At 44.2% G+C, this 23,795-nt stretch overlaps 4 protein-coding genes and 1 non-coding gene across 5 annotated transcripts; 1 reads left to right on the top strand and 4 right to left on the bottom strand.

Moving 5' to 3' along the window:
• Positions 1,544-4,225, bottom strand: LOC8061187 (glucan endo-1,3-beta-glucosidase 8). The gene is made up of 2 exons (XM_002463713.2): positions 3,083-4,225; positions 1,544-2,952 (listed from the first exon to the last, which is right to left on the bottom strand). Exons 1-2 carry the CDS (start codon positions 3,433-3,435, stop codon positions 1,818-1,820), a joined length of 1,488 nt encoding a protein of 495 aa, XP_002463758.1. The 5' UTR covers positions 3,436-4,225; the 3' UTR covers positions 1,544-1,817.
• Positions 6,189-6,259, bottom strand: TRNAG-GCC. The gene has a single exon. It is a non-coding gene; the product is annotated as a tRNA-Gly (tRNA).
• On the top strand, positions 8,096-12,482 carry LOC110434126 (replication factor C subunit 5). The gene is made up of 11 exons (XM_021457900.1): positions 8,096-8,339; positions 8,431-8,541; positions 8,672-8,704; positions 9,025-9,193; positions 9,711-9,892; positions 10,108-10,244; positions 10,368-10,466; positions 11,350-11,419; positions 11,508-11,582; positions 11,775-11,820; positions 12,128-12,482. Exons 1-11 carry the CDS (start codon positions 8,256-8,258, stop codon positions 12,184-12,186), a joined length of 1,065 nt encoding a protein of 354 aa, XP_021313575.1. The 5' UTR covers positions 8,096-8,255; the 3' UTR covers positions 12,187-12,482.
• Positions 12,763-16,331, bottom strand: LOC8061186 (BTB/POZ and MATH domain-containing protein 5). Its single transcript, XM_002463712.2, has 4 exons — positions 15,700-16,331; positions 13,986-14,361; positions 13,624-13,897; positions 12,763-13,098 (listed from the first exon to the last, which is right to left on the bottom strand). Exons 1-4 carry the CDS (start codon positions 16,152-16,154, stop codon positions 12,914-12,916), a joined length of 1,290 nt encoding a protein of 429 aa, XP_002463757.1. The 5' UTR covers positions 16,155-16,331; the 3' UTR covers positions 12,763-12,913.
• Positions 16,754-22,805, bottom strand: LOC8061185 (probable zinc metalloprotease EGY1, chloroplastic). Its single transcript, XM_002463711.2, has 10 exons — positions 22,268-22,805; positions 20,584-21,054; positions 20,350-20,493; positions 19,739-19,840; positions 19,061-19,272; positions 18,645-18,695; positions 18,498-18,567; positions 17,619-17,687; positions 17,242-17,292; positions 16,754-17,129 (listed from the first exon to the last, which is right to left on the bottom strand). The coding sequence occupies exons 1-10, from the start codon at positions 22,622-22,624 to the stop codon at positions 16,971-16,973; spliced, it is 1,686 nt and encodes a 561-aa protein (XP_002463756.1). The 5' UTR covers positions 22,625-22,805; the 3' UTR covers positions 16,754-16,970.

Genomic DNA, 23,795 nt, shown 5'->3' with positions numbered 1-23,795 from the left:
TGATTTGTTTGACAATGATTATGATGACAGACCTCTCTTTATTTTCCATATTGGAGAACCACTAAGTGTTAGGGCAGTTCCAATGTTAGAAATTGCATGTAGTTTCTATGCCTATTAATTTCTATAGACTTTATATATAGAAATCATGGTCTCAATGGATTGTTTCTATGAAATATTTTTTTTATCCAATTATATTCATTCTATCTCCATTCTCAGATACAAACGAAAGTGCTATAATAGCTAAAGCCAAAAATTTTCACGAACTAAACAAGGCCTAAACCTTAAACCTTAAAGGGATTCAAGAGAGGTCGAGAGCCGAAGAATACACACGTATATAGGTGCATGAAACGGCATCCATCCGCTGCACTGCAAACGAGCTGTCAAAGAGGCACCACCGGATGATAGTTTATTCTACTACTTTATTACGTGTTTCTTTGAGCTTTATTTAACAGAAAGTATTAAAAAATATCAACATCTATATATACCATCATATAGTCTTATTAAATCAAACATAAAATGAATTTTATAATAGTAAATTTGTTTAATATCATAGAAAATAGTGTGCCTGTCTTACATGCTTGCAAGTAATTTAGACCCAGTGCTTTGTTCCTCTTGAGACTTCAGAAACGAGATTTTTCTTTTTTTTTTTTGACAAGATTCAGAAACGAGATAGGACCGGCCGGGAACAAAGCACTCTGCACCCGCGGCTGCGGGAAACGGGAGCCCGGAGGCATGCGCATCTAGCACTGGATCGCAATGTCTGCTTGGGCTCATGACCATCGCCGCTCCTGTCCAACGGGCTCGGCTCCAATGGGCTGCAGAGGCCCGAGGCCTGCCTGGGCTGGGTGACTCCTGGGCGAGTGCCGAGTGGGTTGTTCTGGAACGGAACCGAATAATCGACGAGACTTGGACCCGCTCAACTGTTACTGTTAGAAATCCACGGAAAAGAAGAAAACCGGGACAAAATTTCTCGTCTCCATGTGGTTCTGGTAATGGTTTATTTGTCGCTTGTTCACTTCACCGGCGTATGGAAGTTAGGACCTCACCTACTTGCAACTTACGACGGGAGAAAAATGTTGTGCATCTACTAGACCATGTGTCCATGTTATGCCGGTGCTGGATCTCGACGCCATGTGACGTGCATCTCCTTGGCATCTCGGGCTTCGATTCAGATCATGTGGACAGCACTAGTATAGAGGTTCGAGACCAAGCAAGCCTGGATCGCCTTCAGCCTTGCGTCGTAAACGGGAATAATTGATAGGCCTTGTTTAGATGCGAAAAGATTTTGGATTTCGCTACTGTAGCACTTTTGTTTGTTTGCGGTAAATATTGTCTAATTATAGACTAACTAAGATCAAAAGATTCGTCTTACGATTTACAGTTAAATTGTGTAATTAGTTTTTATTTTCGTCTATATTTAATGCTTCATGCATATGCCGAAAGATTCGATGTGACGGAAAATCTTGAAAACTTTTTGGTTTTTTGGGTGAACTAAACAAGGCCTAAATGTGACCATGAACCATGATGGGGACATATGGGCATATATGGCACGCATGGAACTGAACGAGCTGCAGTCGCCAGTCATCTGCTGTTGTCGAATACAGTATGAATCTGTCTCTATAATCCTGAACCTGAAGTATACATGTATCTCCAGTACAACACTCTCTCTACCGGTCCAATTATTTCTCACCCAAAGGGAAAAAAAAAACCAACAAACTAATGGAACGTAGCCCAGCCAGCCCAGCCAGGCAGCCAGCTCAAGTGCAGCAGTGCACCAGTCCTACTCCTATCCAATGCCAACCAAACATCATCCCTAATCAATGCAGCAGGAGCAGGAGCAGGTTCAGGACCAGCTGGGCCAGGACGAACAAGGCGACTCCCAGCGGCCGCCGGTGGGCCGCCGAGGTGGTGGCGATTTGTATGGTGAAGTTGCAGGTGGCGGTGGACGGGTCCGTCTGCGTGGGCACGGCGAGGCCCTGGAATCCGCAGGCCTCGTCCTTCTGGTTCTGCACCTGGAAGAAGGCGTTGAACGCGTAGGATGCGTTGCCGTTGCTGTCCATGCCACCGCACGTCGACCCGTATCCCAGCGCGGTGCAGTCGGCGAACGTGCACGCGTAGTTGATGTTGTCGGCGAGCTTCTCCATGGCGTCGCTGCCGGCGTTGGTGTTGACGACGCACCACGTCCGGGGCAGGTACTCCACGCCGCTCGCCGGCACCAGCATCGTGTTCTGCCCTTGCCCGCTCAGGTCCATCGGGTACTTGGGCTGCCCGTCGTACCGGAGGATGCCCCAGTGCCGCTCGAAGTTGCCGGGAGCCACGCTCTTGACGTCCTCGTCCAGGAGACCGAACAGGTACACCTCGATGTACTGGTTCGGCCGCGCCGGGGTGCCGGCGTTCGCCGCCAGACGCTTGAGCAGGCCGTTGTAGAACCGCTGCGCGTACGCGCTGGTGGCGTGCTTGTCGCCGTCGGTGGGCCAGCCGACCTCGCCAACGACGATGGGCATGTCGCCGTGCCCGACCGACTTGAGCGCCGCAACCAGGGTGTCGAAGTTGGCGTCGAACACGTTGGTGTAGGACACGCCGGTGCCCGGGTCCACCAGCGGCGTCGCGTCGCCGTCGAAGAAGGCGAAGTTCACGGGGAAGTCGTCGTTGAGGAACAGGCTGATGAACGGGTAGATGTTCACCGTGAAGGGCGCGCTGTTGTTGCTCAGGAACTGCACCATCTGCGTCATCAGGTCCGTGATGTCGGTGCGCCACCGCCCCGCCGACGGCACCGGGTTGTCCTTCGGGGACATGTACACGTCGGCGTTCAGCGGCACCGTGGCCTTGATGGTGTCCCCGAGCCCGGCCTCGTTCAGTGCGTTCTGAATGTTCTGCAGCGCCGGGAACGTCACCTTGTCGAACGTGCCGTTGTAGGCCGCTAGGAACGGCTCGTTGCCGACGGCAACGTACCTGCACGAACGACGGGCATGACCACGAGCACGGTAAGCAAATCTTCGTTAATGAGCCAACCATCACAGAAGAAACATGAGCGAGCAGCAACTAGAAGAGGAAGAAGAGAGCGCAGAAGCGTCTATCTCACTTGATTGTGACGCCGCCGTCGAAGTTGTAGCGGGAAACGTTCCGGCGCACCCACTCCTTGGCGGTGTCGTAGTCCGTCATGGTGTCGAGCATGACGTTGGGGATGGCGACCATGACCTCGATCCCGGTGCCGGCGAGCGCGCTGAGCGTTTCCTGGTCGGCGTCGAACAGCTTCACCTTCTTGATGCCGTTGTCCCTGAGGAGCTGCGCCACGATCTTGGGCGGCAGCGGGTGCGTGGCCTGCGTGCCCCAGTTCATCCCCAGCGCATCCGCCGGCGACCACGGCGCCGACACGGCCGCCATTGCCGCCAGCAAGCAGAGCCACGGGCGCAGCATCGGCAGAAGATTCGCCATCCGGTTTCCCACGCCGCCGGCCGATCAGAGCCTGCCGAGAGAGATCTCGACTCCCAGCTCCCAGGACAGGAGCCAATCGATCGGAGTACGGGAACGGCCAACGGGGCAGGTAACGCAGGCGGCCGGTGCCTGCTGGATGCAATGGCTTTGGCTTGTGTACCGCCGCAACACAAACAAGGAAGCTCCAAGGTCGAAAAAGGAAAGCTTTAGATTTTTTGGCGGAGAAGCGAGATCAAATAAGAACCGATTGAGACGAGGGCGGGGCTTCTTGAAAGAAGCGGAGGGAAGGAAGATGAATGTGGAGGTGGGAAGGAAAGCTGTACACGAAACGCGGTTTCGTGGTTCCGTCCCACCCGATCCTTGTGACAGAAACAGGGAGGCGGACCGGAAGAGAGAGGTTTCACATGCGAGTGACGGGAAACCACAAGAAGCAGACGAGGAAAGGAAGAGGAGGGGGATCGAGATCGACGGCTGGGCAATTATAAGACGCGGAGGGAGGGAAACGGTGGAAGACAGGGACGGATCCGAAAAGCGTAGGAGCTTTTGAATGGTTGCAGACTTGCAGTGCTCGTAATCCAGAGAGAGATGTGTGGAGGTAGAGGAGGCGGACGGCAAGAACTCCGCGGCCGGGGGAGGGACCGCCAGCAGCAGGAGGAATCGGCGGTGGGAGTTACGGCGACATGAGAGCTGCTGCCACGGGTGGACGGTGCATGGATAGCGCCGCCGCCGTATCGCGAAGCAGAGGCGGAGGAGGAGGGGGAGGTGGAGGTGGGGAGTGGAGTGGACTGGAGTGGGAGTGGTGGAACCGTGGAAGTGGGCGGCGGGGGCGGCGTGCGAGCGTTTCGGTGAGGTGGCACGCGGTTCCCGGGTTGACTCGTGGAGCCCACGTGGGGCGGGGGCCGGGGGCCGGGGCGCGTCTCCTGGACGAGGCAGGCAGCTAGTGGCTGGACTGGGCTGGGCTGGACGATGCACGCGGTTGGGTAGTCACCTCCCAGTCTCAGTCACCACTCACCAGTCCCCGAGAGACACTTGCTGGACGCTGGACGGCTGAAGTACAAAGAAACAAAATGGCACGTATTGCATGCTATGGTTACGAAACATCATCGTGGCAATACCAATATAGAAATTATCAGTATTTTCTATATAATTTCTTTAATCTAAGCAATTTTTATAATCTAGAATATTATAGAAAAAACTATTCTTCTTTATGCAGTTTTTCTATCGAGAGCCTAAATAAAAATCAAATAATCTCACGTATCATATCTTCTGCCATGAACCCGCTGGGAGACACGCAACAATGAGCGGACGGATGGTGAGGAAGACGCACACTCTCGGTGATCGGACAAGTAGGGAGACGCGCATGGCGGGTGTTGGTGTGAGAGGCCACGCTAGGTCAGCAAGGGCGGTGCGCATGGTGGGCAGCCACGCTAGAAGTTTGCAAGGTATGGATGGCGATGCCGGACAACCACGTTGGAGGTCCGCAAGGGTGCCGCGGTCCTCCCCTCCCCGGCTCCCCCTCCCCTCCTGTGATGGAGGATGGACACTAGAAAGAAAACCATGATATCTCCAAACACGGTCCAAACTCGTTTCTTTGGTAGTTTTCTCTCTCTTCATCAATAAATAGTCTTTCACAATGACAAACTGTCTACGTGTGGTGTAATTAATGTGTATAGAAACTACGAAGGTTTCTATGTTGAAAGTGTCTAGTATTGTAGTAGTTCAATCCGCTCGATCGTTTTAGGATTCAGGACTGCTTAGAGTGTAGGAAATTTTATAAGAATCGCTGAGAATTTTATGAAAATCAGCCCAATTTTACAAGAAAAAAAAAACGTACTGGAGTAGGAACGTAGTATAAAATTTTCCACGTTGGTAACAAATGCATTAAATTCTATCAATGCAACTCAATAATTGGAAAACGAGAGGGGACAAGCGTACGAGGGAATAGCCCGAGGCCCCAAGTGGCCGGCGACTTGCCGGATTCGTGATTCCTGATTCGTCCTTCTCGTTCAGGCTCCAGCTCCGACCAATTCGTCCGTTGCGCTACCCGAATTACGGAAACACCCTCCGATTCAAAATCGCGGAGCACGTCCGGACAAAAAGAGTGCCACGGTTTCGAGTCCAGCGAGTGCATGTTGCACGTGCCCTCCACGCCGCCGCATCGTGTCATGCTGCCCCCCACTGGGAGCAGAGCCAGAGCAGACGCTAGGGACCGGCAGCAAATCCATGGCCGATCCAGGCATCACTGTAGCACCCGCTGCTGTGAAGATGCTGGTGCCCACGGGGCTTGTTGATGCGTGGGCGTGGCGTGGCAGCTCCAGCAGCAAAGTTGCAACGCCGGTGGAGTCGTTGGGATCGGGGCCCGACGGCGACGGAGTTGTGCTTTCGGCGGATTGATTTGCACTTCACCGCCGTTGCAGGTTACCAGGTGGAAGTCAATCAGGCATACGCTCCTGGATTGGAAAATGATGTCTCCGTGTGTTTCGTTCCAACGCGATTGCTTTGCTCAGGCACGCTCCTCCCCTGTCTTTTTGCTTCGTCGCGACGTGTCGTCTTCAATTTAACAGAAGCGGCAAAAGCTTTCTTGTCCTTTTACATACATCTGGCCCCATGCTCCCGTCATGTGATGTGATTTGTGACGGACACTACAAATGCTATATTATATCGGTTCGATTTCGAAATTACCAAGCCCCGTTTGTGAGTAGTGAGTTCACCAGCGCGTAGACAAATCTTTCAAAAACGGAAGACAAAAAAATTGCACCAGCCGGGAATCGAACCCGGGTCTGTACCGTGGCAGGGTACTATTCTACCACTAGACCAATGGTGCTTTGCTGATGAGCGCGCCATCTAATTTTTTTTCTTAGACTAGGGTTATTTTGTTTTGCTGCGGTCGCTGATTTGTTGGTCACATCTTGGATCTGCCTTAATGCTGCCGCTAAATTTGCTGTTGGCAAAACGGCAGCAACAGCTTCTGCGCCAGATCGACATTGCTACACACTCACAAAAGGTAGTCCGTACAAAGATGGAGCCTATCCGGCACACAGAGCATTTGTTTGTGCGATTTGTGCGCAAGTATCCCGAGTGCAGCTAAACTGGTTTTAGCTCCAAGTAGGTCATTCTATTATCGCATCATTCATGCGCGCGTTTGTTTAATTTATCGATGGCTCCAACATGCTTGTTCATACACTGCTAATGGCCCCAACTTGAACACCGTTGCCCTGGAGCTAATAAACATCCATGCCATGCCAGGAAGGCTTGAAGCTAAGTTAATTTATGGCCACCATTTACATATCAGTGGCTTACTAAAATTATAGCTAAGACCCTGTTGAATCTATTAGCTGTGAAACTAGTTAGCTAGCGAATTGCTCGTAGCTAATATTAGTCAGTAACTTTTACTAGTTAGCTAGCTAATTGCGCGTAGCTAGTAGTAGTTAGTAACTTTTACTAGTTAGCTCGTACTCCCTCCGTCCATTTTTAATTGTCGCTTGCGTTTTCCGAAAAACAACTACCGGCAATTATATATTAAAAAGTATTAATATTTATAATACATAATTAGTATCATTAGAAAGGTCTTTGAATCTAGTTTTTTTAACAAATTTATTTAGAGATACAAATGTTGCACGTATTTTCTACAAATCGAGACAAACTTGTGGCACGTACACCAACGGCGACAATTAAAAAGGGAAAGAGGGAGTAGCTTATAGTAGTTGTTATTAGCTGGTTTGGCTAAACTAGAAAGATAGTTGTTAGTTAGGTATTAGCTAACAATTATCTAGAATCACTTAGATCTAAAGAAGCTAATTATTAGCAACTAACTTATTAGCTCGGCCTAAGTTGACCAGGTCCCCCATGGCAAACCATATTTGACAAATTTTGATGATCTACATAAGTGCTTATATTCATGACTAATTATTACTCTCTCCAATCTAAACTATGAGACTTTTTGTTTTTTAATACATAATTTTTAATATGCAGTTAGATATACATTATGTCTAGATTAGTAAAAGTAATGTATATAGGAACCAAATCGAATCTGTAACTGAGAGTATTTAAGTAGTAGACGATGTACCATCATTATCAGTGAGGTTAGACATGCCCCGTACAGTTGGAATGTGCGTAACTAAGTGCTTAGGACGAGTGTGCTTGTATATTTATACACGCATCACGTCTTTATCGTGTTTAGAGCATCTCCAAGAGACTTTGTATATTCTTCCTAAATGCTAGGAATAGCAATTTTGGTGGAAAACTATCCTCCAACAGATTCTCTAAATGGTCATCCAAATATTAGACATTGTCTATTCCGGGTTTTTCGCTAGCCAAATATAGAAGACGAGAATGACTCTCTAGAGTGCGCATAAGATTTAGCAAAACTATTGGAAAGTACAAACATATAGAAAGTGATTTTTATGTCTCTCTAAATAATGATTTAGAAAGTGAGATTTAGAAAGACTCTTGGAGATGCTCTTACAGCGAAATAACATTACAAATGAGTAGCCTAAAAAAACATTACAAATCAGTGCATGGCAAGAATACTACAACAGGAACTTGCAAAACTGTTTTTTTTTTCTGAACCAAGCCCACGGCCCACCTCACTTTGTTGGTACGGGCCCGGCATCAGAGTTTACTGACATATGGACCACACCTGTCAGAAAAGATAGCCGAGAAGGCCGCAAAAACCCTGGTCTTCTGTCTTCGCAGCGGCGGAGTGCGCGCCCATCAGTCCCGAGTTCCCGCCACACCCCTCCATTCCCCTCCCAATCCTTTCCCCAAATCTCTTCTCTCTAGGGCGAGGCGAGGCGGGGAAGACGAGCGCGGCGGCGAGGATGTTGTGGGTAGACAAGTACCGGCCAAAAACCCTAGACAAGGTCACCGTCCACGACCAGGTGGCGCAGAACCTCAGGAAGCTCGTAAGTGCCCGCGATCTGCGCTTATTCTGTTAATCTAGGGTTTTCCTTACTTTTTGTGCCGTTCTAATCACGTGTGGTTTTGTTTGGTCAGGTGTCGGAGCAGGATTGCCCGCACCTGCTGTTCTATGGGCCGTCGGGGTCCGGGAAGAAAACCCTAATCCTCGCGCTCATCAAGCAGATGTTTGGCGCTGGTGCGGAGAAGGTACATATTTTTTCTTTATATGTATAAATAAATTTGTTGGTTCTCCTATTTATTGTATTGATTTTTCCATGTTGAGGCCATGCTTCGGTGTTAACATTTTTGTTGGTGTTTTTTTTAACCTCTGCTGCAGGTTAAGCTGGAAAACAAGACATGGAAAATCGATGTAAGTCCACTTATTTGTTCTCTTCCTTATTAGTGACACTAGCAAATTCAGATGATGTGTAATGTGTTGAATACTTACAGAAATGCTATTGTACATTAATACTATTTACTTCTCAGGGAAGGTACTAGTGTCAGGTAGGATGTAGTTGAGAAATCCCCTTTTGTGTAATCTTGACTGTCACAACATCACGATAGAGAAGTACCACAGTTTAGATGTTTCTCTTGCAGTATGTGGTAGTTGTTTCAACATCTTCTGATTTATTGAATTTGGGTTTTCCATGTATTTGTCTGGAGCCTTGAGTTGCTATTTTTGCTCTTCAGACTGGAACAAGGACACTTGAGATAGAATTGGCAATGTTGTCAAGTGCTCACCATGTGGAGATGAACCCCAGTGATGCTGGCTTTCAGGACAGGTATGTTGTCCAGGAGGTCATCAAAGAGATGGCGAAGAACAGGCCAATTGATGCCAAAGGCAAGAGAGCGTTTAAAGGTTAGTGCTTCATCAGTACCTTGTTTGTGTTCCTACAGTTCATTGTTGGCTACTACTACTGCTAGTTGAATGCCCCTCCTGTTGTGGAGGCGCAAAAGCAAATAATTACACGCGTGTGCACAGTTCATTCAAATATGATATATAGATGGTACACAAATAGTATGAATGTTGATAACTAATGTAAAGTGCTGAGGAAGGTTTATATTCAGTGGTATAGGTGGGTAAATAAATCAAACTATAGGGGTAAAATGATGGTGACAGCAGGCACACCATCATCACTAACTAAAATGTTTTAAGTAGTAGAGATTGAAGTGCTGCTACCTTTTTTCTTCATGATACTTGATGTTATGCATGATTTGATAAAGAAATGTCTCACATGATGCTAGTATGTTTACTTATTAGGTATCAACTAATAATTTTCCATAATCTGACAACTGAGACATGAGCATGCATCTTATTTAGGCTGAATGCATACCTCCTGTTGAGAGGAACTTAACATATTCATCTGAATTTTCAGTCCTTGTGTTAAATGAAGTTGACAAGCTCTCACGAGAAGCCCAGCATTCCCTCCGCAGAACTATGGAAAAGTATAGCTCATCGTGCAGGCTGATCCTATGCTGTAACAGCTCCTCAAAAGTGACAGAGGCTGTAAGATCCCGTTGCTTAAATGTGCGAGTAAATGCACCCAGCGAAGATCAGGTTGGTGATTGATGCCCCAAACTTTCATTTAACATTTGATCTTACTTTGCCCCATTGTCTTGGCTGTTGATTGACACCATGCCATGCCATATGGGTGTTGAAAAACACTGTTGACATTTCCTAATGATTTCATTCGTCAAGTCCAAAATATTAATGAGGAATTGGGGACAGACTATGCAAATACTTAAAGTCTGACACCAGATTTCACTTCCCAGATTGTCCAAGTTCTAGAGTTCATTGGGAAGAAAGAAAACCTGCGTCTTCCAGCTGGATTTGCAGCTCGTATCGCAGCACAATCAAACCGTAATCTTAGACGGGCAATACTGTTTTTTGAGACTTGCAAAGTGCAACAGTAAGCTTTTGTGCTTATTTGTTATCCAGTGCTTTAATGATTTGGCACACCTCCACTTACAGTTTCTTTACCTCCGTCCGACACTGACTACTACTGTCATATTCTTTTTTCTTTGGCTTTCAGATATCCATTTACATCAAATCAAGCGGCGCCTCCTCTTGACTGGGAGCAATATGTGTCTGAAATAGCAACTGATATACTGACAGAACAAAGCCCTAAAAGGTTCAGACTCTGTTGTATGAAGTACAGTACTTAAGCCTTGTAATTCTTGTTGCATGCTTTTATTCATCTCAAAGTTTAAACTTGGGTCCAGCTGCAGTATTGCTTTTCTTGTACTAGATTTTCGTATTCCTATGCTTGCTGAAAATAAAAGACATGTCAATGACTGGAATGCAGTGAGTGCATGCCTAGCCTGGCTACAGTGCATGTTTCTCCAAACAGATAGGAAAGCTCGAATTGGTATTTGTTTTTGGCAAATTCTGTTTGGAATTTCTAACTGATATTTCATATAATTCAGTATCAGTGTTAAAAGCACCGAGCTTTTCTATATTTGTTCTATATGTAATCATTTTTGTCTATAGTTTTTTTTTCTTTTCCTTTTTCCCTCTAAAAGGGACCAAACTAAGAGGAACTAGGTGGTTTTATGTTAAGAAGAAACTAGGCACCCAAATTTGTGTCAGTGAGGACATGAACTTGTGTGGTCTAGACATACATCCACACCCTCAACCAACTGAACTAGGTTTAGATCCTTTTTTGGTTTATAGTTTCTTTAGTTACTTCATTAGCTTTCCATGCTTCCTGATTCCTTTCAGTATTTGTCATGTAGCCTGCAACTACATTGGAAGATGTCTGTTTAAAATCTAATCTAGTATTATGATGTTTCTACTACTGATTGAAAGCAGCTGAACATGATTTTTTTACTGGTATTTTATGTTCTTATTTTTACAAATTTGAATGTCTTGTGACACAGAATATAGATTTGAGAAAATTTGTCCTTTCCAATGCGTGCACCTTCAGCTCTGGATTTGTTGAAATTTTGTTTTTGTATCATGATTTATGCAAATGACTTATTGATTTTCTTTGATTTTGGCTCTAAACATTTCAGGCTATTTGCTGTACGTCAGAAATTCTATGAATTACTTGTCAATTGTATCCCGCCTGAAAGTATTTTGAAGGTGACTTGATGCTTCTTCAGTGCTTTATTTCATTCCTTAATTCCCATTCTTGCCATGCATGCTGAACTTTCTCTCTTGACTACTGCAGAAATTGTTGGCAGAATTACTGAGGAAGTTAGATGCTGATCTGAAACATGAAATCTGTCACTGGGCTGCACACTATGTGAGTAAACAAATCAAAACACGGTTTCATTGTTCGGTCGTGAAAAATACTATTTCACTGTTAATTACTTCATTACACCCTGGGATTGTCAATAACAGAGCTCACAGGTGCACTGCATATTTAAGCAGATTAAACGTGCAGTGCTATTCTTTACATCTCATAGTTCTAACTTGCTAGGCCTTATGTTTGCAGGAGCACAAGATGCGCCTTGGATCAAAGGCCATTTTTCATCTAGAAGGTACTTTCCCCGTCTCGTTAATAATGCTTGTTAGTCTGCATGTGTATCCTGTGCAATCTTATCATTGTTTTGGAACAAAATAATTTGGTGCCTGAATATGAATGCGGCACTCTGCTACATAACCAAAGCATGCTTTAATAATTATGGATTGGTTTAGTTTGGTATGACCTCAGCTTGAGATTGTTCTTGTTTCCTTTTATTAGTATGTGTCCGTCACAGATTTGCCTTGCATGGTCTTAGCGTAATGATTATTACTAGTATACAGAAGCCATACTTAGCTTATATATCTGCCCCTTAACTTATGCAGCTTTCGTGGCCAAGTTCATGAGCATTTACAAGGAGTTTCTGGTGGCTACATTTGGTTGAGCAGAACCCCTTAACTTCTGCAGCTTTCGTGGCCAAGTTCATGAGCATTTACAAGTAGTTCCTGGTGGCTACATTTGGTTGGGCAGAACCTCAAGCATAGGGTTGGCTATCACATTGTATCAGGGAGTATCTTTGGCGGTGTAGTCTTGTACTAAACTCGTGAACGACTAGACTAGCTTCATTCTGTCTGTTTAAACCATCGTCAACTCTGGTTACCCTCTTGTGATTCCATCGCGTTGACTGCACGTGGACGTTGGTGAAGTTATTATTACATCCTATGTGCGGCATACTCGGAAGTTAGGCCTTGGTAATTTTTTTGATACTGTAGCATTTTCATTTATATTTGATAAATATTATCTAATCATAAATTAACTAGGTTTAAAAGATTCTTCTCTCTCAAACAATAGTCAAATTGTATAATTAGTTTTTATTTTTCATCTATATTTAATATTTTATGCATGTGTTGATAGGAAATCTTAAAAAGTTTAGGTTTTTGAGAGGAACTAAACAAGGCCTTAGAAACAATAGCATGTCAACAGAACCAAGGAATGTATTTCTATGAACAGCACAAGCATGAGAGCCGTAGCAAAGATCACGAAACAAGCAGATTCATGTTATTGCAATTTGCAAACGTGTTCTCAAATTCAACTTAAAATAGCTGTCCCCATTTACACTACATCAGCTTTTGATTACAAAGGTCAGTGCTTTGCGGGGTTGGAGTCGAGTCTCAGACCCTTGGCCTCACCCTGCGCCCGCTGGTGTCACCGCCGTCAGAGAGCTGCGCCCACACGCTCTGGCTTTTCACACCGCTGCTACATGGCTCCTCACACCCGGCAACTGTCCGTAGTATCTCTGACTGCAGAGATATGCAGTTGTCTTTGAGATAGTCGAACCCCTCGGTCCGGATCACCGCTGCAGATACATAAGGGCATCTGGAATGTTATACAGTTCAACAGACTTGTTTTGGCACCACCAAGCAACAAACGGGCAAAAGGCAGAAAACACTTAAATTCGGAGAGTTATCATCACTCATAATTCAGTAACCATAACCATCAGTACTATTTTGGCACAATACTATTTATCAAGTTTTACAGATGCTAAGAATAACAAAGGAGTCATATCTTATGTGCAACGATGAGAACACACTGCAGACACTTCACCAGCATGCAAGCCCCTTGCCATGCCCAGCCTAGGTAAATCATCCATCAAAGTGGAATTGCCTAATGTCTAACGAGTCTTCTTGGCAACTTGGCCCATGAAAAAAGCAAAACATGTTTATAGAATAAAAACTATGCATCCCAGAGCCTTCTCTTTATTGTCTAATAAAGCTAGTAAGTTATAAATCACAGATCAAAATTATGCCAAAAGATGTCAACCCAGAGGATATCTACAAACGACATGTGAAGGTTAAACAAATTTCATGTCAAGTCCTATTACCTGAAAGGTTTTCAGCAGCAAATTTTAGGCAAACAGATTTAAGCTCCACAGCATGGTGCCGATCAGCCAATGCTAGAGTAGTTGCCACGGAGTTTACAGAAATATGCTTGCACAAGTAAGATTCACACAATAATCTTAGCCTTGGCAACTCATATTTGTCTGCTGCAGCCATTAATTTCCCAGCTAAACTATCAAAGATAGAGCAGTCAGAGCTTGATGCAGACAACTCATCATCATCAACAAGATTGTCCCTGTAGATAAAATGAAGCACAGCCTGCAACATGGAATATTTGCACGGATGAAAATAAAATCCCAAGTTTGTGAACAGGGAAATGGATGATGAGATTGACACCAAAATATACCTTGAACACTACAGGATCCATGTCATCAATGACGATCTCTTTGATTTCATCCTTCGTATCAGTTTCATTCTTCTCTTCACCCGATTCATGATCAAAAAATTCAGATCTAAAAAAGGGAGATCGGGCAGCCAATACCAACTTATGGGCATGAAACTTCTCTCCTGCTACACTAAAAATAACATCTACACCTTCCTGAGTGTCCAAAAGCGTTCCAAAATGATAGCCTATGTCAGACTCTGGAACCTCTATTGAATGTGGCCTTGAATAATCCATAGTTGATACTACAACACCCACAGTGCAGTTTATCTTCAAGCAATCATCTTTAAGAAAATCTGATAGCTCAAGAGCATTACGCCGAAAGAACCTTTTATAGCCCCTGAAAATTTAAATCAGGACAATCAAATATGGGTACTTTTTAGAAACAAACTTGGTCAAATGCAGGGAGTAAAAATCTAAGCAAAATCAAACAGGCAGAAACATTTTATAAAAAAACTAATCAATCTAGAAGAGATATGTATCTGTACTATTTATCAATTACTTGGGCAAATATGAGCTGCCAGAGAGGGAAGATATTAATGTACTTGCACAGCTGCACCTTTGTGAGGGGCTGATGGTCTGATGGACAACTGGTTATCATAGGATGAGAGAACCCAGATAACCAACATAAAGTTATTATTCTAATAGAGAGCAGGCGCACAAAGTTCACACTTTTCAAGCCCACATGTAAGCATATAGGTTACACATTCTCTAGTCCCTACCACCTTCCCATCAATTCATTGGCTCCGAGATACAACGTTTACGTTTAGCTTATCTAGAAATTCTAAGTAATGTGGAAACTGAAACTGATGCACTACTTTAAGAGATCTCATTTCTACACTAATCAACCATCCGAAGCAAATATAGAGAAACAGCTAGATATTTCCAAAAAATTTAGCAAGTACTCCCTTGTAACTAGAAACCTGAAAACTGAACTAAATATCCACACTGGATAAATACTATTTGCATTGAGCAGAAATAAATAAATAACGACAGGTCTGTCAGAAACATGGTACTGTTTCTTCATGTGAACATTAATTTTATTAATACTATCTCTGGTCACATCATTCATTAATGACAGGAAAGAGTATAAGACAAGAATTCAAACAAATGCCACTCCAAAACGGATTTTGAATTCTTGATTGATGCAGTGGTGTCACATGACTAATTTTTGGATGACCTTATGAAGCAGTTACAGCTCAATGGTTTGAGCAAAGGAAATATTAATTATTAATGCCAACAGGGAAGCAACCAAATTAGACTGTAATAAACACATCATCACAGGCATCTGCGTGATCACAGCTGTAGCACAATAGGACCCACAGGCCCACAGCACAACTGAATCACACCTAGGTATTTTAGATCACCGATTTTGTGACGGTGTTTATTGTCAAACTCACAAGCCACATAAAAGGCTGGAGAAATACAAACACATCCAATCCAAATCAACAAAACTCAAATCAGGCACCGAGTTATGATGAAACAAGAACATGCACTACCATGTAGACGAATCACTAAAAATATCTCCCAACAGCCACCAACTACTTTCAAATCAAAGTAATTCTGCAGGTACCCGATAACCAATCTAGCAAACTCTTTCTAAACCTAAACAGAGCCCATTACAAAGGAAGCTACTTAAGGCGGCAAGAGATAAGGAGACAAAGCCCTAGGTCATTACCACATGGATCCGCGGTACTTGAGGGTGTATGGCCCGGACTCAAGGGAGCGGTCGAAGTGCGAGTGCACCTTGTGCTTGCCCTTGCCGCTCTGGTCGAGGAGCGTGAGCTCGAAGAGCGCGCGCACGTCGGTGCCGTCGGACGCGAGCGCGATGAAGACGGAGACGTAGTTGGAGTTGTCCTCGGGGTTCTTCCCGTCGGGGTAGAAGTAGATCGCCCACTGGTATCCGCCCACGGTGAAGGTCTCGCTGGCGATGTGCTTCCCGACGCCCATGCCCTTGGCGAGCGAGTAGCCCTGGATCACGAAGCGGTGGGATCCGTTCACCGTCTGCGTCACGGAGCGCGACCTCGTCGGGGACGCCGCCATGTCCCGCGCCCGGTCGCCCGACGCCGCCGCGGCGTGGTGCGGCGGGGAGGCCTCGCCCCCGCCGCCAGGGCCGGCGTCCTCGTCCTCCATGGGGAGCGGAGCGGAGCGGAAGGGAGGGGCGAGGGGAAGAGAGGCTAGGGTTTGGGAGCGGGAGGCTCCTCGGCGAGGTCGGGGACGGGGAGCGAAGCCGACGGGATTGGGGATTGGGGGTTGTGAGGTGGGTACACGGGCTGCTGTATTGTACAGCCGAGCCGATGGAGGTGGAACGAAGAGAAGTGGAAACGGAGAGACCTGCCAGGGTGGAATGGTATGGAGTCGCGGGAGGTGACAACGCCAGTTTGCAATGGTCTATCTGTCTTGTGGACCCACTTTGTGTTGGCTAGTTTTTAGGTTCGTGTGAATTGTGAAAACCATATATTACTACAATTTACAAAGACCTCAGCATGTCTCAGCGTCCTAGAGTAAACTGGGAAACATTATGTATTGGTTATAAAATTTGATCAAGTGGCACGTCTGATTCAAAATAAACCTACCTAGCCAAATTTAATCCTAGACTTGACATGGCTATTCACATTTTTGTATATTCATATCCTGAGATTCAACATTTTTTTCTTGTGATAGGAGGCAAGACGCTTCTAGTAACTTCGTGCTTGCTTCTACTTTGATGATGCTCATAGAATGCTATATTGTTAAACGTGTAATCGTCAGCGTCTATACTTCGATTCACAACAAAGCCAAAATGGGCTATCTTAGCACAATTTCATTACACTCACATTGTGATATCATTGCTCACCTAATCCGGAAATTCCACATGCCTTTACAACAGCTCCACTATGGGACGCTACCTTCCAATACAAAATTGCGCTACATCACGGCCTAATTCTATCGGTAAGCACCGTATCTGTCTCAGAACGAAGTAACAAGCCCTACACCTAGTTCCTCCGCGAGTTCATCCCATAACGGAATGAGAGTCAAAACAACAAGAAACACTGAAGCTATCAAGGCTGCCCTCCTCCAACTTCCAACATCGCTTACGTCGTTCAAGCATGGTTTCTCAGGTGTTCTCTGACACAAATAAGAAGGCACGAATGAAGTCATTACATTTCTGTAAAAATAATAATAATAATAATTTTTGTCTTAGTGGATATCTGAAGCGTCCATTTGCTGTCCATTTTACCTGACATATTAGCACGTACAAACCCCAAGGAAGAGACAGTGGTCCTCCAAGCTAGAACAACCAAAAAAGGGGGAAAAAGAAAGAACATTAGAGTTAGGTGTAACATTACTGAAGCATAGTCACACAGCAGACAGTGGTAAAGGATAAAAGTGAAATATCATAGATAAAAAAATGGGAAAAGAATTATACTATTAAGAAAGACTCAACTTCCTATATAAGATATAACACAATATTTGAGATAAAAGTAGGTATTCATCAACCATATCATCAAGTTAATATGTGCACGGCATATGGATGGAATCACTTCTGAAAAGGTTAGAAACCAAAGCTGTCTATGACTGCAATAGAAACACAAAGCACAAGATGGAGCAACCTACCACTCCTAGTCCAAGCAACGAATATGTTGTGAGGCCAAATCCAAACAAAGCATCCTTGCCAAAAGCACCCTGTTGAATATGTAAGTGGACTTAAAATACACTGTTTCATGAAAAGTTCAATGTTTTGCTGCTAAATACTCATGGAATTGAGGAGTTATACACAAGCCATGGTTTGGGTAAAAAATTTCAATGGAGGCTGCAAAAATTTAATCCTCACATTGAATATATTTTTACAGAATCAGATGAGATTTTTTACAGCACACTTGTTCTCATGGAACTACAATCCAAATAACTACCAGTGCCTATCATGATACGCTGCAATGGAGTGGCACAGGAAAAGCATCTGCAATACCTTGCTAGTCTAAACATGTCCAGACTCCTGGACCATAGTAATATAATTAAAATGTTTGGTGATAACTAACAATATCCTATGAAAACAATATGTATTCTAGAGAAATAGTAATATTTCAGGTGACAATTTCTTGGATACACAAGCAGTCAAAAGTTACAAAACACATTTTGTGAAAGGTAAATATAATTACTTAATCATCAGGAATTAGTCTAAACTTGTTTATGGGATCACAAGGCATGTTACATAGCATAACAGGTGAAAGAAAAGCATGTCCAGAAAACAGTGTTAGGCGTTGAGGACCATCTCAAGATCTGGTAGCGTAATTGTCTGATATCTTTTAATTACTTAATCATCAGGAATTAGTCTAAACTTGTTTATGGAATCACAAGGCATGTTACATAGCATAACAGGTGAAAGAAAAGCATGTCCAGAAAACAGTGTTAGGCATTGAGGACCATCTTAAGATCTGGTAGCGTGGTTGTCTGATACCCTGACTTTATTAATCAGAACTTAACAGGAATTTTTACCTGTAATGCTCTTCCACCATCAAGACATCCAACAGGAAGCATATTAAATGCAGTAGTAGTTAAACCACACCTAAAAATTTGCAAGAATTAGAAAAGTAACACTTGTTTGGTTGCAAGGGCTTCAGGGTTTAGGGAACGATACTTTACCAGCCTGCAATCACAAGAGGGTGGATCGAAACTGTAGCAGCGTGCATAGCACTGGAAATAAATATAAGTTCATTAGAAACAACCAAGTAGATTATTTCAAATCATGCCACATACCATGGTCGGCTAATGTGCTCAGAAACTATACAAACTGGAGTTGCTATAGAATAAGTGACATTTGTATCTAAGTTGGTGTATAATCCACAATGATGGTCCATAAGCATAAGACGAACAGAACTGGGGGAAAAAATAATTGATTGGTCCAAGTTAAAATGATTGATTGGTTTCCTCCGGTGAGTGCGTTGTGACTGGTAAGGGAAGTGGTGAATATATGACAAACAGAACTGGGGAAAAAATAAAGCCTAATGATTAGTACAGATTCAAAATGAACCGAGTTCGAAATATCAAGTATCAGATACCTGTATCCAAGTGTTGCTCTACTAATAAGTCCAAGCAACAATGAACCCTGGAACAGTTGGCTAGGTACTTCCACTAAATCACTTGCCCCAACAGGATTTGAAGAGAGTAATAAGCCTACAAAGAACATTGAAAAGGAAAGTGCAGCTCCAGCCACAGGACCAGCCATTGATATGTCAAACATTGTCTTTCGATCCGGAAGAATGGACTTGAACTACATGAGTCAATATAAAAAGTAAGAAAATATCCAGGAAAAAAGTATGCATCATGTATCAGTATTTTGTTCAATGCACGGCCAGAAATGTGCACAAACTGGATCTGTTAAGGCCAAAAAATATTGATTGCTATCTTGGCAGTGAAACCACAGAGCATATACCTCTGACAATTGATGACAGTAAGCACCATTCAAATTATTTAATATACGGTGACCTATGTAAAGTCAACCAGAGACATTTTGAAAAAAGAGGTATGCTACCGTTTATGTTGTAGGATGTACGTTCATAGCTTTTAAATCAGCTAATATAGAAGAAAACGTTAAAGTACACGGCCTTATCAAGATGCAATCACAGCATGCTACTGATCAATATCTATCTAGAAATAAGAAGGCAGCAGCAGGTACATTCAAGTCTGGCTGTCCAAGAAACTCCCATAGGTTTGACTTCCTTTAAGAAAATACTAACCTGAGTAATTGCACCAAAAGTTCCAAGGGTGAAGTTCGGAATGAAGAAAGGAATGCCTAGTTTCACATTGTTTGGAAATGCTGCCAAAAAGTGTCCAATTTCCTGCATGCGCAATGGCGACATATTAGGTAGAATAAAACATACCAAAGAAGAGGGCACATAAAAAAGCAGTTATAACAGCCATGGAAATTTTCATAAGATTAAAGGATCCTTGGCCAAAGCACAGTTTGTTTACATGCAGGTTATTGTTTTTATAGTGTGCTTCAAAATAATCCTTCTTAAGACTATAAGCAATACAAAGTCCTTTCGGAAGAAAAACACTATCAAATTTGAGTTTGATATAAAGACCTCCATGAAAGAATGCTTTAAACATTGGAACTAGTTGAAAAATAATTCTGAATAAGGCATTTCACTAGTCCAAGACAAATAAAACCTGTAAAGTCAATTTCACTAAAAACACTGTTGATGGCAAATCGGAGCAAACATGGTACATTGAACTGATAAAAAAGGTCTTATGATTTCACATAACTTCTTTACAGATTAAAAATAACTAATAAACAAATAGAAACAATAGACAAACAGATGCTCAACATATTTAAGGTACAAATTACATGAAATAGTTGGATAGCCAAGACACCATAAGCCACTGGCAAAGCCGATTCCACAAATGGGAGCAGAAGTTGCATATCAGGAGGGGGTCCGGTAGCATTTGGATCAGTGAAATATGAAACAATTTCTGGTGGAAGACTGCTAATCTGCACAAAACTAAAGTGCATAAGCAACTTGATGCTGATGTGTATTAAGATGAACTAACATACAATAGACGAAGAGTAAGATAAGCATACCTTTGACGCAATTCCTAGCTCAACGCAGGAGAACATAGTGAGAAGGAAAAGTAACAGAGAAATGACATACTGCCATAGGGTAGTAGGTCCAGGCTCAGAAACTTCCTTCCTAAGCAAACCAAAACTAACACGTGGTCCCCCACGTGGGTCATCCCCTTCTGAATTAGGTTCCTCCACCATAAAAAGATTGTATTTATCACCAGTAAGTTCACGTACTTGCCGTTGGAGTTTTGCAAAGATTTCCTCCCTCTTCCCACGGAGATTCCCAATGAAAAGAACTCCTTCACCAAGATCACCAAAGGGTTCTTCTTTTGTCAACCAGAATGTCGTATACCCAAAGAGTTTTTCCTTAATTGCCTTGACATCAATTGGATCGACCTTTTCCGGGCCTAGAAGTTCCAACAGCTTAACTGTATCGATATTATCAACACTAAAACTCAATAGTGGTGGCTCGCTTGATACACCAGGAGTCTGGTCAAAGTAAAATGTAGCAGAACAGGTTTAGAGAAAAGGAGGACCCATGTGCATAGTATTAACACAAATATTATCTAAAGATAATAAGGAATGTGTAATTTGAAGACAAAACCAAAGAGACAAAGAGTTAGCCTAATCATTTCAAAAGAAAAAAATGAGCTAAGACAGGTTTATAACTACATAAAAGCACAATTGTACCATGCATCAAGTAAAGGATAAAACACAGGTAGTCATACAGTCATGTCAGATAACAAAGAGACACGGCAAGATCCAATGTTTGGGTACAATTTAATACAACCCAACGTGAAGTGCCAGAACCATTTTCACTAGACACATTAGCACTTTACTGTGATCATTAACCATGGGAACATGCACATTGTGGTTCCTTCCCACCCATATGTCAAAACTGAATGCTAAACATGCAATATCAAGTGAAAGCAACAGAGTGTTGAAACTACAAGGATGCATTGAACTCGGCAGCATACTAGGGCCCAAAATTAACTCAAGACCAACCCCTTGAGGGATGGTGCCTGTGCGCAAGTACACACCTAGCGACTCAGTTTGGGCCATCCCCAGGGGTTAACTTGGATTAACTATGTCTGGAATGTCACATGTTATGGGCACGTTTGGATGCTGTAGCGTGCAGGCCATGCCAAACCATTGGCTGGCCAAAAATTGGTGGAGGAATCCACAACTCTTGGGCTAAAAATTAATGCGGCAAAGGCACGGGAACCAGGGCAAGCCAAATCTCAGCTGCCATCCAAATGATATCCTTGCCTACGGTCAACCACCAAAATGAGGTTGAGTTTCTGCGGGCAACAATTCAAATGTGCCCTATATGCCAGTACTATTATTCACTCTAAATCTCTAATATACAGCTTACCAGCAACTAGTACACAGTATATAAGAATTCTGTTTGAAAATCAACAATGAGGAGATGACCAATAAGTTAGCCACGAGCTCTAGTTATAAAAAATTAGCTCATTCCACAAAAGCTCTGGCCAGTGAATGGTCAAACATACCATTGAGCTCAATAGTCAATACAAAGCTACACCCACACAAAACTCTCTAGGCAACGCCCATAGCTACCCCCCTCACTACATTACTCCATCGATGGAACACTGTCTCACACATGAACAAGCAAAAGGAAGTGACTATTCCTTGATTGCAAAGGTTGATCAATCGTGCATTTGAGTCAATTGAGTGTTACCCCGGACGACGAGGATGAGGACGAAAAGCTCCCCGACCGGCTCCGCTCGGACGCCTGCTCCTCCACGGCGCCCACCTGTGTCTCCGCCGGGGCCGGGGCCGGGGCCGCCGCCGCCGAGGCCTCCTCCTCGCCATGCTTCTCCCCCTCCTCCCCGCCTCCTCCATCGTTGGAGAAGCATCGAAGCCGGTCGCACCGCCTCGCGGGCCTCCACCCAACCGTCAGCCTCCATCCCAGGCACACGCCGCTCGAGCAGCCTGGTCCTGGAGCGGAGTTCGAAGCGGAGGCCCGGGGCCTGGGGAGGCGGAGGCGGGAGGTGGTTAGGTGAACAAGCGGCGAGCTCGCGAGCGCAGCGGCCATCCCCGGCTTGGCGTGCAGCCCCGAGCGGCCCGCCGAGGTTCGCCGGTGCGGTGGTCGGAGGCGGGAGGCGGGGTGAGGGTGGTGGACTGGGGAGGATAGGGTGCGATGCAGAGGTGCGAGACGAGGGGTGCTGGATTTGGGTTGGATCGACGTGGCAGGGGCCAGCGATGGCAGCGAGCCGGCGACGCTTTTCCACTTTCCAAAGCTCCCAGTCCAACGCAGAAATATCCAGAGTTTCAAGTTAGGCCTTATTTACTTCCACCCAAAATCTAAAATTTTTTCAAGATTTCTCGTCACATCGAATCTTTAGACGTATGCATGGAGTATTAAATATAAACAAAATTAAAAACTAATTGCACAGTTTAGTTGAAATTTACGAGACGAATCTTTTGAGTCTAGTTAGTCCATGATTAGACAATAATTATCATAAACAAACGAAAATACTACAGCGTCCCGAAAAAATTTCGGCAAGGAACTAAACAAGGCCTTAGCTGTATTGTGGCAGCGGGCTGTTTGCCGGCCTGGCCCAAGGATTCATATGGCCCAGACCATTTGCTCAAAAAAAAAAAGGCCCAGACCATCAATCCAAAAAAATTGAATGGAAAAAACAATCCTCTGATAAAGCAATGCGTTTGGATTTCGTCTTCTGTTCGTGGGGACATCTGCTACGCTTCGTGTTTGCTTGGTTCGGTGCGACTGGAACGAGCCATGTTCCACGCTATTCAGAACATTTTTCTTTCTGCTAGAGTATTTTTATCCTTAGCCGTGGAACGTTTTTTTCCTCTGAGATGAACAAAATTTGTTGTTCCGTCGAGCTAGGGAAACAAACATAATGGATATATTGTAAGCATAAAGAAGAAAAAGAGCCTGTTTGGATTGTAATGATAGATTGATAGTTAGCTCATCGGCTAGGCGTTTAAAATAAACAACAACTGGTAAGCTATCTGGCTAGGCTATGTTGTTTAGCCACTGGACCAAACAAGCTTGAAGTGCATTCTCTATGAAACTGTTTCGAAACTAGATACACCGTCTCCGTGACACATTTCGAGTTGCATATACAACATATTTTCTGTCTAGATGGTACATTGCTAAAAGAAAGAAATGTCCGCGAACACATGATGAATTCCCACTTTCCCAGAGAAATAGATGAGAAGAACGCTTGCCGCTTTTG

The sequence above is a fragment of the Sorghum bicolor genome, chromosome 1 (assembly GCF_000003195.3).
Source record: "Sorghum bicolor cultivar BTx623 chromosome 1, Sorghum_bicolor_NCBIv3, whole genome shotgun sequence".
NCBI lineage: Eukaryota > Viridiplantae > Streptophyta > Magnoliopsida > Poales > Poaceae > Sorghum > Sorghum bicolor.
This window is presented reverse-complemented; position numbering and strand designations above follow the sequence as displayed.

Coding starts and splice junctions, on each gene's coding strand:
- LOC8061187 (XM_002463713.2), bottom strand. CDS start 3,435: ATGGCGAATCTTCTGCCGATGCTGCGCCCGTGGCTCTGCTTGCTGGCG. Junction 2,953..3,082: donor GACGGCGGCGTCACAATCAA/GTGAGATAGACG, acceptor TCGTTCGTGCAG/GTACGTTGCCGTCGGCAACG.
- LOC8061185 (XM_002463711.2), bottom strand. CDS start 22,624: ATGGCCGCTGCGCTCGCGAGCTCGCCGCTTGTTCACCTAACCACCTCC. Junction 19,273..19,738: donor CTTTTGGTGCAATTACTCAG/GTTAGTATTTTC, acceptor TGACTCATGTAG/TTCAAGTCCATTCTTCCGGA. Junction 18,696..19,060: donor AGAGCAACACTTGGATACAG/GTATCTGATACT, acceptor ATTTATTTCCAG/TGCTATGCACGCTGCTACAG.
- LOC8061186 (XM_002463712.2), bottom strand. CDS start 16,154: ATGGAGGACGAGGACGCCGGCCCTGGCGGCGGGGGCGAGGCCTCCCCG. Junction 13,898..13,985: donor TGGATCCTGTAGTGTTCAAG/GTATATTTTGGT, acceptor TCCATGTTGCAG/GCTGTGCTTCATTTTATCTA. Junction 13,099..13,623: donor TGCTGCTGAAAACCTTTCAG/GTAATAGGACTT, acceptor ATGTATCTGCAG/CGGTGATCCGGACCGAGGGG.
- LOC110434126 (XM_021457900.1), top strand. CDS start 8,256: ATGTTGTGGGTAGACAAGTACCGGCCAAAAACCCTAGACAAGGTCACC. Junction 10,467..11,349: donor ACAGAACAAAGCCCTAAAAG/GTTCAGACTCTG, acceptor TAAACATTTCAG/GCTATTTGCTGTACGTCAGA. Junction 11,821..12,127: donor GGCCATTTTTCATCTAGAAG/GTACTTTCCCCG, acceptor TAACTTATGCAG/CTTTCGTGGCCAAGTTCATG.